General features: G+C 49.6%; 1 protein-coding gene across 2 annotated transcripts in view; it reads left to right on the forward strand.

Moving 5' to 3' along the window:
- The window catches only part of CCNI2 (cyclin I family member 2), a 119,681-nt gene that overhangs the window by 89,213 nt on the left and 12,922 nt on the right, over positions 1-17,546 (forward strand). The window contains exons 1-3 of one of the 2 annotated variants that reach the window (XM_073557744.1): positions 1,656-1,839; positions 7,189-7,347; positions 17,271-17,405. In XM_073557744.1, coding sequence (XP_073413845.1) covers positions 7,234-7,347; positions 17,271-17,405 — 249 coding nt within the window. In that variant the 5' untranslated portion in view covers positions 1,656-1,839; positions 7,189-7,233. Of the gene's footprint in view, positions 1-1,655; positions 1,840-7,188; positions 7,348-17,270; positions 17,406-17,546 lie in introns of those variants that run through there. The other variant, XM_073557927.1, reaches the window with a different exon arrangement.

Here is a 17,546-nt window from a genome sequence, read left to right on the forward strand (position 1 = left end):
CCAGGGACACAGTCTCTCACTGACCCTGGTCAGTGCAACACAGACTCCTGTCTGTTATCTGTGTCGGCCACACAGGTTCTCGGATGCCTCTTCTCCTCAGAGGTATCCCACAAATATTAATACAGTCACTTTCTCTGACCTCGGTCAGTATTACTCACGGTTGTCAGACAGTCTGCTCTCCTGGCTCAGAATCGCCAGCGCTGCCACACGTGCTTCTGGGAGTCGCTGCCCGCATTCTCCACCAATTGTAGGGATTCGGACTCGCTCAGGTGCAGCGGGAGACAATCATGAGGCAGGTTCTTCCCAAAGTTCATGAGGTTTATTTGCTCCATAAACCATATATCTGCATATCACCAAAATAGCCTCTAGCTTAGGCACAAAAGAACATAAACGTCCGTGGCTTCAGACTCGGCCCGAGAGTCTCAGCACATGCTGGGAGGTGTAGTCCTCCCCATATACAACTAATATACATAGGCCAGGGCAATGTCCAGAGCAGCGCTCTATCTGCAGCCGCAGACACAGGAAGGCTTCTCCTTCCTTGGAACACAGGCCACTCTCTGTAGTGTCCCACCTGGACACATGGAAGTCTGTCCACACTCTGACAGACTCCCTCCACTCTCTCACATGTGCCAAACACCTCAATTACATAGCCCTGTAACCACACCCACAGGTGATCACATGGCTATGACATCACTAAAGGTTGTATAGACACACACAGGCTTCCCTGACACAGTGTAACAGAAAGATCAGCAGTACCTCTGCTGATCAATACACCCTGGAGCCTACATCCCAAGGCCACCCACCTTGAGACCCATAATGGTCATTTAGGACCCTGCTCCTGTTACCACCCTGAATGTGCCTGTACACCCGTCCTGGGACACCCACACAGCGCCCCCTAGCTGACATAGTGGTAACTACACCACAGGGCATAAAAATTCAAAGTTGGAAAATTGCGAAATTTTCAAAATGTTCGCCAAATTTCCGTTTTTCTCACAATTAAACGCAAGTTATTTGAATGAAATTTTACCACTAACATGAAGTACAATATGTCACGAGAAAACATTGTCGGAATCACCGGGATCCATGGAAGCGTTCCAGAGTTATGACCTCATAAAGGTACAGTGGTCAGAATTGTAAAAATTGGCCCGGTCATGAACGTGCAAGGGGTTAATGAATTGCTGAATTTGATAAATAAAAAAAAAACTACGCGTCTTTTCTAGGTAATTTTTATTATATTTTGTACGGTCTAAAAACGAAACCCCGGACACAGAAGTACAGAATTGTGGGGTTTTTTGGAATTGGAATTATTTTCCGGCTTTCCCATACATTACATGATAAAATGGAAGGTGTCATTCAAAAGTACAACACAACCCACAAAATCCAAGCACTGAATAAAGAAAATATGACTCTTGGTCTTGGAAGAGCCGGAGCAAAATTCAGAGCAACAACGGAGAATCACCGTGTCGGGAAAGGGTTAACGCACATAAAGCGGCCGAGGGAGGGTGCGGGACTACAGCTTGGCCGCTAGGGGCGCTGCTGTGACGGTTTGTGGATGGAGACGCAGCGGGGCTTCCTGCTGTCTTGTATATGTTATGGGGTGTTTCGCACTAGACCCGCCCCTCTGCCCTGACGTCACCAGAGGGGCGCTGCCCTGGGAGGGGCCTACGTCTTTCAAAACCCCGTAGGCTAAGGCTTACAACGGAGTAAACAAAAAGCTTCCCTGGGTTATGTGAGCTGCGGCCGCGGTAGGGGCGCCCTGCACGGGGTGGCCTACCATGGACTGAGGAGGATGGGCACGAGCGCTGAGCCCTGCGGCGCCCTGCAGGCAGCCTGGGGGAGGTGAGTGGTCCATATACATCCATAGGCACGGAGGGCTCACCGTCCCGCCCAAATCTCCAGCTCCGCAGCCGGTGTCCTACCCGGGGCCCTCTGGGCTGTCCACCACGGGGGGCATAGGCGGAACTATGGCGGGGTACCCTTATAGTGATAGTAGTGATGTACAGACCCCACAGGAGGTGGGCATGAGACCACCCAGCACTGGTCACAGTCCCATAGACTGCTATGGCGTGTACATCTGGGACAGGTCACTGGGGGGCTGCTGCACACTCTTAGGTGGGACGGGTCACTGGGGGAGGGGACTGCGGCACACTCTTAGGTGGGACGGGTCACTGGGGGAGGGGACTGCGGCACACTCTTAGGTGGGACGGGTCACTGGGGGAGGGGACTGCGGCACACTCTTAGGTGGGACGGGTCACTGGGGGAGGGGACTGCGGCACACTCTTAGGTGGGACGGGTCACTGGGGGAGGGGACTGCGGCACACTCTTAGGTGGGACGGGTCACTGGGGGAGGGGACTGCGGCACACTCTTAGGTGGGACGGGTCACTGGGGGGAGGGGACTGCGGCACACTCTTAGGTGGGACGGGTCACTGGGGGGAGGGGACTGCGGCACACTCTTAGGTGGGACGGGTCACTGGGGGGAGGGGACTGCGGCACACTCTTAGGTGGGACGGGTCACTGGGGGGAGGGGACTGCGGCACACTCTTAGGTGGGACGGGTCACTGGGGGGAGGGGACTGCGGCACACTCTTAGGTGGGACGGGTCACTGGGGGGAGGGGACTGCGGCACACTCTTAGGTGGGACGGGTCACTGGGGGGAGGGGACTGCGGCACACTCTTAGGTGGGACGGGTCACTGGGGGGAGGGGACTGCGGCACACTCTTAGGTGGGACGGGTCACTGGGGGGAGGGGACTGCGGCACACTCTTAGGTGGGACGGGTCACTGGGGGGAGGGGACTGCGGCACACTCTTAGGTGGGACGGGTCACTGGGGGGAGGGGACTGCGGCACACTCTTAGGTGGGACGGGTCACTGGGGGGAGGGGACTGCGGCACACTCTTAGGTGGGACGGGTCACTGGGGGGAGGGGACTGCGGCACACTCTTAGGTGGGACGGGTCACTGGGGGGAGGGGACTGCGGCACACTCTTAGGTGGGACGGGTCACTGGGGGGAGGGGACTGCGGCACACTCTTAGGTGGGACGGGTCACTGGGGGGAGGGGACTGCGGCACACTCTTAGGTGGGACGGGTCACTGGGGGGAGGGGACTGCGGCACACTCTTAGGTGGGACGGGTCACTGGGGGGAGGGGACTGCGGCACACTCTTAGGTGGGACGGGTCACTGGGGGGAGGGGACTGCGGCACACTCTTAGGTGGGACGGGTCACTGGGGGGAGGGGACTGCGGCACACTCTTAGGTGGGACGGGTCACTGGGGGGAGGGGACTGCGGCACACTCTTAGGTGGGACGGGTCACTGGGGGGAGGGGACTGCGGCACACTCTTAGGTGGGACGGGTCACTGGGGGGAGGGGACTGCGGCACACTCTTAGGTGGGACGGGTCACTGGGGGGAGGGGACTGCGGCACACTCTTAGGTGGGACGGGTCACTGGGGGGAGGGGACTGCGGCACACTCTTAGGTGGGACGGGTCACTGGGGGGAGGGGACTGCGGCACACTCTTAGGTGGGACGGGTCACTGGGGGGAGGGGACTGCGGCACACTCTTAGGTGGGACGGGTCACTGGGGGGAGGGGACTGCGGCACACTCTTAGGTGGGACGGGTCACTGGGGGGAGGGGACTGCGGCACACTCTTAGGTGGGACGGGTCACTGGGGGGAGGGGACTGCGGCACACTCTTAGGTGGGACGGGTCACTGGGGGGAGGGGACTGCGGCACACTCTTAGGTGGGACGGGTCACTGGGGGGAGGGGACTGCGGCACACTCTTAGGTGGGACGGGTCACTGGGGGGAGGGGACTGCGGCACACTCTTAGGTGGGACGGGTCACTGGGGGGAGGGGACTGCGGCACACTCTTAGGTGGGACGGGTCACTGGGGGGAGGGGACTGCGGCACACTCTTAGGTGGGACGGGTCACTGGGGGGAGGGGACTGCGGCACACTCTTAGGTGGGACGGGTCACTGGGGGGAGGGGACTGCGGCACACTCTTAGGTGGGACGGGTCACTGGGGGGAGGGGACTGCGGCACACTCTTAGGTGGGACGGGTCACTGGGGGGAGGGGACTGCGGCACACTCTTAGGTGGGACGGGTCACTGGGGGGAGGGGACTGCGGCACACTCTTAGGTGGGACGGGTCACTGGGGGGAGGGGACTGCGGCACACTCTTAGGTGGGACGGGTCACTGGGGGGAGGGGACTGCGGCACACTCTTAGGTGGGACGGGTCACTGGGGGGAGGGGACTGCGGCACACTCTTAGGTGGGACGGGTCACTGGGGGGAGGGGACTGCGGCACACTCTTAGGTGGGACGGGTCACTGGGGGGAGGGGACTGCGGCACACTCTTAGGTGGGACGGGTCACTGGGGGGAGGGGACTGCGGCACACTCTTAGGTGGGACGGGTCACTGGGGGGAGGGGACTGCGGCACACTCTTAGGCTATGTGCACACGCTGCGGATTCACCTGTGGAATTTTCCGCGCGGATCCGCAGGTAATGTGACCTGCGGTTTTCCTGCGGATTAGCCTGCGGTTTCACACCTCTGCTATGTTAAAGGTGTGAAACCGCTGCGGAATCCGTCCAAAGAATTGACATGCTGTGGTTTGTAAACCGTGGAAAAAACCGCAGCGTGAGCACAGCGGATTTGAAATGCCATAGGTTAACACGGTACTGTATCATGTCTGCGGAACTGCTGTGTTTCCGCAGGGCCAAAAACGCTGCAGAAATGCAGCAGAATCCGCAACGTGTGCACACAGCCTTAGGTGGGACATGTCACTGGGGGGGGGGGGACTGCGGCATACTCTTAGGGTACCGTTACACTTAGCGATGCACCAGCGATCCTGACAACGATATGATGCGGTCAGGATCGCTGGTGCATCGCTAAGTGGTCGCTAGTGAGCTGCCACACAGGCAGATCTCACCAGCGACATCGCAGGGGTCGCTACTTACCTGTCAGACGCGGTGATCCTGCGTCCACGCGTCGCTCGTCGGCGCCACAGGAAGCCCAGCAGGAAGTGCCCAACGAGAAACGGCCCAGGACCTTTTTGCGCGATCAGCGATGAGCAGTGGGGGAGCCGGTCGGAGGTAAGTATCACACATAGCGATATCGCTAGCAATATCACTGCTACGTCACAAAATCGGTGACATTACAGCGATATTGCTAGCGATATCGCTATGTGTAACGGGGGCTTTAGATTGGGCATGGGCCCTGAATCAGCATTGCCTGGGTTTATTACCTGCTGGTGGGGTGTAGTGACTGGATATTTGGCCTCTGGGTCATCAGTCGCCATCTTTTTAAGACAGATTTGTATATCTCCACTCCAGCCCTACCCGGTGTAGTTTTCTTTGTGACATTTGGTCAATGAGAGGTAGTAATAATGCCGTTTTTTTTTTTCTATAATTCTGTGCCTATTTTGATGACTTTGGTGCAATCAATCAACAAAGGGACTTAAAGCTAAAAATAAACTGCAAATATTGAATTGAGGCCATAGTCTATATAGGTGCTAGTTATGAGACCTCTCGGGCAGCAGCCATAGGTAAAGCAGGCTGGCAGCGCACTCGGGGTAGATGGGGATTGGGTTCCAGTGCACTTGGGGTACGTCTGCCAACACATTGTTACGCCCCCAGTGCACTTCCAGTCTGATTTGCAGGTGACTCCTAGATTTCTCATTACTGGCACATCACATCTCTCGCTCAAGAAAAGTATCAGATTAAGTGCTCGTACACATGACCCGATTGGACTGATGTGACTGTGCAGATGAGCTAATAATAGTAATATTTATTATATATATAATTTTTTTTTCACCACATCTGCATACAAAGAAGAAAAAACACATCCTGCATGGGTTCATGTCAACTTTTTGGCTCCATTATAAATTGCCTATTTTTAATTATTTTTCCCTCCCTTCGGTTGGGCTGGACATTGTGTCCTATAATTGCTGGTGTTTGTTCCTTCCACCTGCCATGTACTGTGATTTGATCATGTAGATGGTGTATATGTGCCCATGAAGCATCATTTGCAGAGTGTTTTCCAGATAGCGGCTGCCAACCTTCTTGTATAAGGGTGTCTTTATGTAAGGCTGACCCCTCGTATGTCAGTATACTGTTTCCAGCTGTATTCCATACACAGACCTGCGGGAACGCTTGTGGTGTGGACGACGCTTATTTATATTATTTGCATTCTTGGTTTTTGTAAACGTGTTTTACTTTGGGTCACTGTTTGCCTGAATTTCACAAATATTATGGCGATGCCAGACAGTTGGTTTCCACGTACAGGTACTGAATGTATGGTGTAGGTGCATCACTAGGTCCCACTCAGGATTTGTAAGAACTTTTTTTGGGGTGAGGGGGTCAAGAAAAGTTGGCAGGTGCTAAAGCGGTTTCAGTCTGAAGCAATTTCTAATGATTATATTGATTTCTACCAGTTTCTTTTTAATAGGAGACTCACTTGGCTGGGGAGGTTGTCCTGTCCGTGAATATGAAGCCATATTCTGTAGGACTTGATTGCTTCCTAGAGCCCGGGGAGGTCTCATACACCTGTCCTTCCCTTATCCCCCTTGTGTATACAGCATTCACTTTGTCATTTATTATGTCTTGTAAGTACCATAAATCCTCTCCCTATATACAGATGTCTGCCAAAAGTGGCTGGCATGCATTTCTGAAACTATCCTAAAAACCCTTGGCCAAATGGAAAGTAACACTAGACTGTTTTCTATATAGCCATCATGCATACCTCTAATGGGGACATTATGCAGAAATATTTTCTATGCCAGCGTGCAAATATCCTCCCAAATAGACCTGCACCAAGATCGAGCTGAGGATGACATGCCTGCTGTCAGTTGCTGACATTCTATATCACGAACTCTTGTACTGTTCCACCTTTGATCTGAATACATTTACACTAAAACTGATGCAAATTATACGGATGAAATGCATAATGGGGAACCTAGTCTGGATAAGGGAGTGGTCTTCTCATGGGGGTGGTCCTCTGAACCGGCCCCTTCTCACAAGTACCGTGACCAATATGATCCATTGACTTAGAATGGCTCACTTCTTGTTCAGCCAGAACAAGTTTGCTGGATATGCCAGGGCTTCGGAAACCTAACAGGTTCTGGTCACCTTCACTTCGTAGTGGTAAGAAGTCTCTGAAATGCTTATGCATTTAAATGCTTTTTATTTCTGCTCTGCAGATACCTGTGCCTGGAATAGAAACTGGATTGACATAAGTGGCATCCATGAAGTGCACAGGGCTGTCTGAGAGCCAACGCCTGGATATACTGCTAGAGAATGCACTTCTACTTGAAGCCAGCAAGTGGAAAGTTCCCTGCTTTGTAGACTCTACTATCAAGGTATGTTTACGGGTGCTAAATCGATCTGTATGCACATATAATATGTAACCCACATCTAAGCAGGGATGCAAGACCACAGCATGTTAGAAAACATAGGGCATATACAGGTGCTTCTCACAACATTAGAATATCATCAAAAAGCTAATTTATTTCAGTTCTTCAATACAAAAAGTCAAACCCATATTATAAAGAGTGATGTATTTCACGTGTTTATTTCTGTTAATGTTGATGATTATGGCCAGTGGTCCCCAACCTGTAGCCCGGGAGCCACATGTGGCTCGCAGTCCCATGAATTGTGGCTCGCGACTGCCAGCTTGGTGCATTAGGTCCAGGTCTAGCAAACAGGTATGAAGAGAACATCTCGAAATGGTGAATGGTCTTGGAGGTTTAGAGATGTTTTTGGTATGGTACGCTGGAGGATGGTACTACCTGTTAGGTGCTCAAAGCTGGGTGTGACAGTGTGTTGGGAGTCCTTGAAGGGAGAATACTGAATGGGGGTATTGTGGGAACCCCTGGATCTCAGTGTATTGCTTTGGAGTGATTTCTGTGGAAAAGCTTTGGTTATCATTATACCTGTAATGGGGGCTTTGGTTGACACTACTTTGAAGGGGGTGGGAGCTGGATGTGGCTCGCGACCCTCTCTCTAAGCTGAATGTGGCTCTCAAGGTCAGAAAGGTTGGGGACCACTGATTATGGCTTACAGCCAACGAAAACCCAAAAGTCATTATCTCAGTAAATTAGAATACTTTATAACACCAGCTTGAAAAAGTATTTTAAAATCCGAAATGTTGGCCTACTGAATTGTATGCTCAGTAAATGCACTCAATACTTGGTCGCAGGACTGTGGAGTCGGTAAGCCAAACCTGCGACTCCGACTCCTCAATTTCCCTTACACCGACTCCACAACTCCGACTCCCACATATATTGCTTATATTTAAGTGAAAAATTTATTGTAGCACAATGTGAACATCAGACATTGAATCATTCTTATGATACAATAATCAAGATATTTAGAACAAAGTACATTTTAATCAGTAGATCTTGGAATAAAATAATTTTGCTGATCTCATACATATGCCCCTGCTGTGTACTGTGTATTGGCTGTGTCTGACCATACAGGAACATGGTCTGATCATACCACAGCTCCTGGGCAGGGTAGAATCAAAAGAGAGTATACAGATAAGGCAGCATGGGATCACAGCTGCTGCTTTCTGTGAGGTAAAACATGCTTTTAAACATGCTGGGAAATGTTTTACCTGACAAAAAGAATCATCTGTGATCCCCTGCAGTAATGTCTGTATTCTCTTGCTTCCTCCCCTGCCCAGGTGCTGTGGTATGATCAGATCATGTCCCTGTACCGTGCAGGGCTGTGGAGTCGGTAAGCCAAACCTGCGACTCCGACTCCTCAATTTCTCTTACACCGACTCCCGACTCCCACATATATTGCTTATATTTAAGTGAAAAATTTATTGTAGTACAATGTGAACATCAGACACTTAATCATTTTTATGATACAATAATCAAGATATTTAGATAGAACATAACTATTTATTGGAATACAACTTTAGAACACAAACTGTAATAAATTGTAAATATGTAATATTGATTACATATATACAGTACAGACCAAAAGTTAGGACACACCTCATTCAAAGAGTTTTCTTTATTTTCTTGACTATGAAAATTGTAGATTCACTTGCAGAAATCGCAGGTTAACAGCAGCTCAGATTAGAGACCAGGTCAATGCCACACAGAGTTCTAGCAGCAGACACATCTCTACAACAACTGTTAAGAGGAGACTTTGTGCAGCAGGCCTTCATGGTAAAATAGCTGCTAGGAAACCACTGCTAAGAACAGGCAACAAGCAGAAGAGACTTGTTTGGGCTAAAGAACACAAGGAATGGACATTAGACCAGTGGAAATCTGTGCTTTGGTCTGATGAGTCCAAATTTGAAATCTTTGGTTCCAACTTCCATTTCTCTGTGCAACGCAGAAAAGGTGAACGGATGGACTCTACATGCTTGGTTCCCACCGTGAAGCATGGAGGAGGAGGTGTGGGGGTGCTTTGCTGGTGACACTGTTGGGGATTTATTCAAAATTGAAGGCATACTGAACCAGCATGGCTACCACAGCATCTTGCAGCGGCATGCTATTCCATCCGATTTGCGTTTAGTTGGACCATCATTTATTTTTCAACAGGACAATGACCCCAAACACACCTCCAGGCTGTTTAAGGGCTATTTGACCAAGAAGGAGTGATGGAGTGCTACGCCAGATGACCTGGCCTCCACAGTCACCAGACCTGAACCCAATCGAGATGGTTTGGGGTGAGCTGTACCGCAGAGTAAAGACAAACTGGTAAACAAGTGCTAAGCATCTCTGGGAACTCCTTCAAGACTGTTGGAAGACCATTTCCAGTGACTACCTCTTGAAGCTCATCAAGAGATTGCCAAGAGTGTGCAAAGCAGTAATCAAAGTAAAAGGTGGCTACTTTGAAGAACCTATAATATAAGACGTTTTCAGCAGTTTCACACTTTTTTGTTAATTATATAATACCACATGTGTTAATTCATAGTTTTGATGCCTTCAGAGTGAATCTGCAATATTCATAGTTATGAAAATAAAGAAAACTCTTTGAATGGGAAGATGTTTCCAAACTTTTGGTCTGTACTGTGTGTGTGTGTGTGTATATGTATGTGTGTGTATACATATATATTATAATCTCACACACACACTTATCTCAGCTAAGACAAATCCTAGATCCTCAGGCTACATTCACACCATGGGCGTAGCCAGGATCAAACCTAGGGAGGGGGCAGAACCTCATGCTGCACACCCCAGCTGCTGCAGAACCTCATACTGCACACCCCTACACTTGAAAATAAAGCCTGCACCATAAGATGTGGTGAATGCAGTCTATTTATTCCAACGATCAATTGATGTTGAGGTGTACCTGACTAGAGTGTTAAGCCCCCGTTACACACTGCGATATCGCTAGCAATATCTCTGTAAAGTCACCGATTTTGTGACGTTACAGCGATATTACTAGCGATATCGCTGCATGTGATACTTGCCTCCGACCGGCTCCCCCCGCTGGTTATCGCTGATCGCGTGAGAAGCTCCTGGATCATTCCTCGTCGGTCACTTCCTGCGGCGCTTCCTGTGGCGCCGACGAGCGACGCGTGGAGCCGGGCGGGAGGACGCAGGATCGCCTAGTGTGACAGGTAAGTAGCGATCCCCGTCCCCAGCGATGTCGCTGGTGAGATCTGCCTGAGTGGCAGCTCACTAGCGACCACCTAGCGATTCACCAGCGATCCTGACCGCGTCATATCGCTGGTCGGGATCGCTGGTGAGTCGCTAGGTGTAACGGTACCCTTAGTCTGTGTTACCCGGCTTTCATTCTTTTTGGTACAGATAAGATATGGATAAATGGATAGAGCAGATTTCTAATCTGCTTTTGCTATTGAAAACATCTATGAGCTCAAAAACCTTTCAGGTGATGTGGTTTTTTAAAAAGCTGATCTGCTTTTGCAGCTGAAAAACGTATCCTCAAAAAAATGCAGGAAAAACAGTGTGTGAATGTAGCCTTAGATCAGGAATAGAACAGTCATTTATAGGACATTTCATAACTTTTCCAAATTCCTGTGAAAAAATATTCAGCATGTTCTGCACTGAATTACTGTACCCAATTTATTATATATTTTAGGAGTCAGTCCATTTTATACAGACTGACTCCGACTCCACCAAATGAGCTCCGACTCCACAGCCCTGCTTGGTCAGGGCTCCTATTGCATCAATTACTGCATCAAAGCGGTGTGGCTAGGAGGCGATCAACCTATGACACTGCTGAGGTGTTATGGAAGCCCAGGTTGCTTTGATTGCAACCTTCAGCTCATCTGCATTGTTGGGTCTGGTGTGTCTCATCTTCCTCTTAACAGTACCCCATAGATTCTCTATGGGGTTAATGTCAGGCAAGTTTGCTGGCCAATCGAGCACAGTGATACTGTTGTTTTTACACCAGGTATTGGTACTTTTGCCAGTGTAGACAGTGTGCCAAGTCCAAAAATTTCCATCTCCAAAATGCTTGTTGGCAGAGGGAAGCATGAAGTGCTCTAAAATGTCCTGGTAGATGGCTGCGCTGACTTTGGTCTTGATAAAACACAGTGGACCTACACCAGCAGATGACTTGGCTCCCCAAACCATCACTGATTGTGGAAACTTCACACTAGACCTCAAGCAGCTTGGACTGTGGCCTCTCCACTCTTCCTCCAGATTCTGAGACTTGATTTCCAAATGAAATGCAAAATTTACTTTCATCTGAAAACAACACCTTGGTCCACTGAGCAACAGTCCAATTCTTTTTCTCCTTGGCCCAGGTGAGACGCTTCTGGCGTTGTCTTTTGGTCATGAGTGGTTTGACACAAGGAATGCGACACTTGTAGCCCATGTCCTGGATACGTCTGTGTGTGGTGGCTCTTGAAGCAATGACTCCAGCAGCAGTCCACTCCTTGTGAATCTCCCCCAAAATTTTGAATGGCCTTTTCTTAACAATCCTTTCAAGGCTGCGGTTATCCTGTTTGCTTGTGCACCTTTTTCTGCCACACTCTTTCCTTCCACTCAACTTTCCATGAATATGCTTGGATACAGCACTCTGTACAGGGTCCCTTAAGGGTCTCCATACACAGACATACAGGACCCGCTTCCCTATATATTTTTCAGGTCAAGGAGGCACTTTAGCAGTCTACGTCGACCACCAGAAAAAAGCCTAGCAAGTGCTCCCTATGCTCGGCCAAGCTCCCGTCAGGACATACAAAGAGCTTATGTCAGGACTGTATTTCAGGACTCCTAAGACAGGAACAGTCCTCTCTCCTGGATAATGAGGTCTGTAATATGAGAGGAGGTGCAGTCCACGGTAGCAGCACTGGTACCGACACAATCCCCGCTCCCGAAGAGGCCCAGATGGGAGCTAGAACAGAGCTCGGAGGAAGGAGAGGTGTCGGACTACTCTGATCCCGACTCCGGCGAAGGTTCCTCGGCAGCGCGCCCGGAAGAAAGGAAGAGATACCTTTTTTTTTTTCTACGGAAGATACGGACACGCTCCTACAAGCAGTCTGAGAGACAATGAAAGTAGAGGATTCTACGAAATCACGGACAACCCAAGATGAGATTTTTGGAGGGCTGAGAGCCCGTAGAAATACGGTATTCCCGGTCAATAAGCACATAACGGCGATGATATTAGAGTGGGAAGAGTCGGGAAAGAAACTAATAGTCCCAAAGGACTTTAGATACCGTCTTCCCTTTGATCCAGAAGAGACAAAGGTGTTTGAGACAGTTCCGAAGATCGACATACTGGTAGCCAGTGTCAAAGAAGACGGCTATTCCCTTCGAGGATTCTTCCGGCCTAAAAGATCCGATGGACAAGAGATCAGAGGACCTCCTCAAGAAAGTCTGGGAAGCATCGGCAGCCGTTATGAAGGCTAACATAGCGGCCACCTCGGTAGCCCGATCAATGACCTTATGGGTGGGGGAGCTAGAGGATCAAATTAGAGACAGAACCCCCAGAGAGGAGATCTTAAAGTCACTACCTCTCCTGAGAATGGCTACTGACTTCATGGCGGACGCCTCGGCGGAATCAGTCCGGTTTGCCGCAAGAAATAATGCCTTATCTAATTCAGCAAGGCGGGCGCTGTGGCTGAGGTCCTGGTCAGGAGACACTCAGTCAAACAACAAGCTTTGCTCCATTCCCTTTTCTGGGCTCCATGTTTTCGGGCCCATTCTAGATGAGCTGCTCGAGAAAGCTTCCGACAAAAAGGGCTTTCCGGGTTAGAGACCTAAACAAATGCCTTTTTTTTTTTTTTTTTCGGAGGACCCGCTCCCATCCCAGACAGGGTTATAGGGGAAAAGGGAAGTCCGGTAGGTGGAGCTACCCGAAAGGAGGATTAGGGAGAAGTTCTTCTCAAGAGCAGAAGGCAAGACTTACCAGAGAACGACGCCAGGAAAATAGGAGGGAGACTCCGTTACTTCCAAGACATCTGGAAGGATATTACCCAAAACCAGTGGGTTCGGAATACAGTCGCAGAGGGTTACAGAATAGAGTTCACCGAGCGACCGCCCAGAAGATACTGTGTAACCCAGACCCAGTCTCAGGTGACCCACCAGAGACTATTAAAGGACAGACGGGACCTGATAGAGGCCATAACCCGAGTTCCCCAGACCCAGAGGTTTCAAAGTCACTACTCAGCTTTATTCTCTATAGAGAAACCAGGCGGAGAATACCGCACCATAATAAATCTAAAGCCGTTAAATCGGTGGGTGACCTACAAAAAATTCAAGTTGGAATCTCTAAAAGCAGCTATACCATTAATAAAAAAGGACTCTGTCATGTGCACCCTAGATTTAAAAAGCGCCTACTATCACGTGCCCATCCACAGGTCTCGCCAAAAATTCCTCAGGTTCGCCATAAAAGAGCACGGGAGAATACAACATTACCAGTTCCGTTGCTTGCCATTCGGACTCGCTTCAGCGCCCTGCATCTTTACAAAGCTCATGGCAGAAATCATGGCCCATCTAAGGGAAAGAAATACCCTTCTCATACCATACTTGGACGACCTGCTGCTAGTGGCAGACTCTCCGCAACAGATGGAGCAGGATCTTACGTCCACCATATCGGTCCTACAGAACCTAGGGTGGGTAATAAATTGGAAGAAGTCCAGCCTAAGACCAGAAAGAGAGAAAATGTTTCTTGCAGTCAAACTAAACTCAGGGGAAGAATGTTCCTTCCTTCCTCTGCACAAACAGCAGGCAATCTCGCAGGAGGTCCAGTGGGTCCAGAGACGCAATTACATCTCCATAAGGAAAGCTATGAGAATCCTTGGTCTCATGACTTCCTGTATCTCCAGTGTACAGTGGAGCCAGTTCCACTCAAGAATACTGCAGAGGGAGGTCTTGGCAACCTGGGACGGCAGGGAAACATCGCTAGACAAGAACATGTCACTTTCCGAGGCATGAAGACAGTCCCTTTCCTGGTGGACAGACACACAAAATCTCGGGAAAGGGAGACCCTGGAGACTGTTGCCATGCACAAGCATCACTACTGATGCCATCCTCAGAGGCTGGGGGCTCACATGGAAGGTCGATACCTCCAGGGGACATGGGGACCATCAGTACACAGACGGTCCTCGAATTAGAGAGCTCAGGGCAGTCTGGGAGTCGCTAAAATCATGTCCGGAAGAACTGAGGGGTCAGAGTGTCAAGATCTTCTCGGACAACTCGACTACAGTTGCCTTCCTTCAACATCAGGGAGGGCCCAGATACCGTCACCTTCAGGACCTAGCGCACGAGATCTTTTGTTGGGCAGAACAAACAGCCTCAGTTACGGCAGCCATCTGAAAAGATCCAGAAATCAGGTTGCCGACTTCCTACGCAGAGAAAAGATCCAGTCGTCAGAGTGGTCACTAAGCGAAGAGGTCTTCACAGAGCTATGCCAACATTGGGGGACACCAGAGGTCGACTTATTCGCCACAAGAAAGAACTCCAAAACAAAGAGGTTCTTTTTTCTCTCAACCCGGCAGACAGCCCAATACGAGTCGACGCGTTATCCCAAGAATGGAACATGGAGCTCGCTTACGGCTTCCCGCCACTCCTTATACCAAGGGTCTTAAAGATCCAGGAAAGCAGAGCATCAGTAATATTGATTGTTCCTTACTGGCCCAGGAGGAGCTGGTTCTCCTTACTAAAATGGATGGCACAGGAAGACCCGATATTGTCAGCAAGACGCGACCTGTTAACCCAGGGTCCCTTAGCTGTAGCATCCCGGGACTCTGATGCACTATCGGCCTGGATTCTGAGGCGGTGATCCTAAAGTCAAAAGGACTCTCTATCTCAGTTATAGCTACAATGCAGAATAGTAGGAAGCCGGTAACCTCGGCTATATACCGAAAGATCTGGAAGAAATTCTGTTCTCACTGTGTGGGGCCAGTATCAGTCATTCGGGGTCCGGATATCCTGCAGATCCTAGACTTTCTCCAGGCGGGCTTTGCTAAAGGGCTAAGGCCTAGTACGCTCAAGGTACAGGTGGCAGCCTTAAGCTCATACTTTGATTTCCCCCTAGGCAAGCATCCATGGGTAGTGAGGTTCGTAAAAGCCACTCAGCGGATGAGACCCACAATCCATAGCTCAATACCACCTTGGGATTTTAGCTTGGTCCTAAACGAGCTGCGCAAAGACCCGTCTGAACCTCTAGAACAGGTCCCCTTAAGATCAATGACATGTAAAGCCCTATTAGTGGCAATAACTACGGCTAGACACATAAGGGAGATTCAGGCCCTCTCTATAGAGCATCCATATCTGAAGATCCAGGAAGACTGCATCATATTAAAATTAAATCCAGCTTTTCTTCCCAAAGTGGTTACAGACTTCCACCGGAGTCAAGAGATTGTACTGCCGGCCTTCTGCCAAAATTACAACAACGCGAAGGAACGCTCTCTCCACCTCTTGGACGTTAAGAGCTGTCCTCCAATACTTGGAGGTTACAAAAGGCTGGAGAGTAGACTCTAACCTCTTCATCCAGATGGCAGGCAAAAATAAAGGGAAGAAGGCATCAAAAGCTACCCTGGCTAGATGGGATGGTTGAAGTCAACTATTAGTGCAGCATATGTGTCGGCAGGAGAGACTCCACCAGAAGACCTTAGGGCCCATTCTCTAAGAGCAGTTTCGGCCTCGTGGGCAGAGAGCGCGGGAGCATCTATGGACCAGATATACAGGGCTGAAACCTGGTCTAAATTTAAGACCTTTTTGCAGACCTTACAAGTTGAATGTTATGGCAAATCCTCAGACAGCGTTTGGGAGGAAAGTCCTCCAAGCTGTAATCCTGCCCTAGTTGTAGTAATTTGGTATTTCTCCTGGTGGTGCTGTCAGGAGGGACGTCCTGGAAAGTAGGAATTAGGCCTACCGGTAATAGTATTTCCAGGCGTCCATGACAGCACCCCTTATATACCCTCCCTTGGATTTCCTATCTGATATGTGAGGTAACATATATGGTAGGAAGGTCAATAAAATTGCGTTGTATCAATCCTGGTGTGGTACTTAGAAAATCATTGAAGGGGTTGGTGGGGAGGGGCTATTTAACCTCTTCTGTGTTCCTGTCCCTATCAAGGATAAGAAGGACAACCTCCTGGTGGTGCTGTCATGATGGACGCCTGGAAATACTATTACCGGTTGGACTAATTCCTACTTTTTCACACGACCGGTTCCCTTTTAATGAAGGAACCGATCACCTTTGCTCAGTCCGCAGTGTCCACCTTATTGATGCAGGAACAAAAATAGAGTATTCCATACTTTTGTGCCAACCTCAAGAAAGTAGAAACTATTAAAATGGATACCAAACAGCACCAAGTGCTTCCGCTTCATTAAAGACCAAGGCATCACTTGGGTTTCTGCTCAAATCTCGTTTTTGCGGGCCTCTGACAGAGCCACTGATGTCCGTTGTGTTGTGTGCCAAAAAAACACAACGGGAACGTATCTTTATTATAAACCTGGTCTTGGCCCTTTACAGTTAGAGATCCAGTAAATGCCCAGGTTGAGAATTATCCTCTTTAATAGAACGTTTGCGGCCGTAGAGTACAAGGTGCCAGGTCTGCCGCTGTAGGCCAGAGATGGAAGCTGTGACCCTCCGTCTTTGCAGGTATCCTCATTCAATTTTAGTGCTGAGGCCTAAACATCTGCAGTGTTCCTGTCACTACCACAACTCCTCTGCCACTTTAGGTTTGCCACCTTAGGCTTAAATTTTAGGTTACCTGGGTAGTGCTGGAACTGGTAAGTGAAGTCTTTGAAAAACTTTGGGTTGGCCATCTACAAATTGCCTTTAATGGAGCTTTATACAAATTCTCCATCATGGTTTTTATAACTTGACTTTGTCCCTCCAGGGCACAGATGTCTCCCCGACGCAATATGGGCAGACTGTGTTGTGGATGGAACGATTGAGATCCCTCTTCAATTTCATCCCGGAAACCTTTGGCCTGGCAGTTAGCATTCTGAATCGGATTTTGGCATCAGTGAAGGTGAATAAATATCTGTTGCTTGAACATCACGTTTTTGGTCACATGGACACCAGTGCCCTTAGTTCGTCTGTATATTATTAAACCGGATCCGTCATGAAGCTACAAAAGTAAAACTATGCTGGAGTTATAAGAAAAGTTTGC

This window comes from Dendrobates tinctorius, unplaced genomic scaffold (assembly GCF_039654945.1).
Source record: "Dendrobates tinctorius isolate UK_male_01 unplaced genomic scaffold, ASM3965494v1 ptg000001l, whole genome shotgun sequence".
Lineage (NCBI taxonomy): Eukaryota > Metazoa > Chordata > Amphibia > Anura > Dendrobatidae > Dendrobates > Dendrobates tinctorius.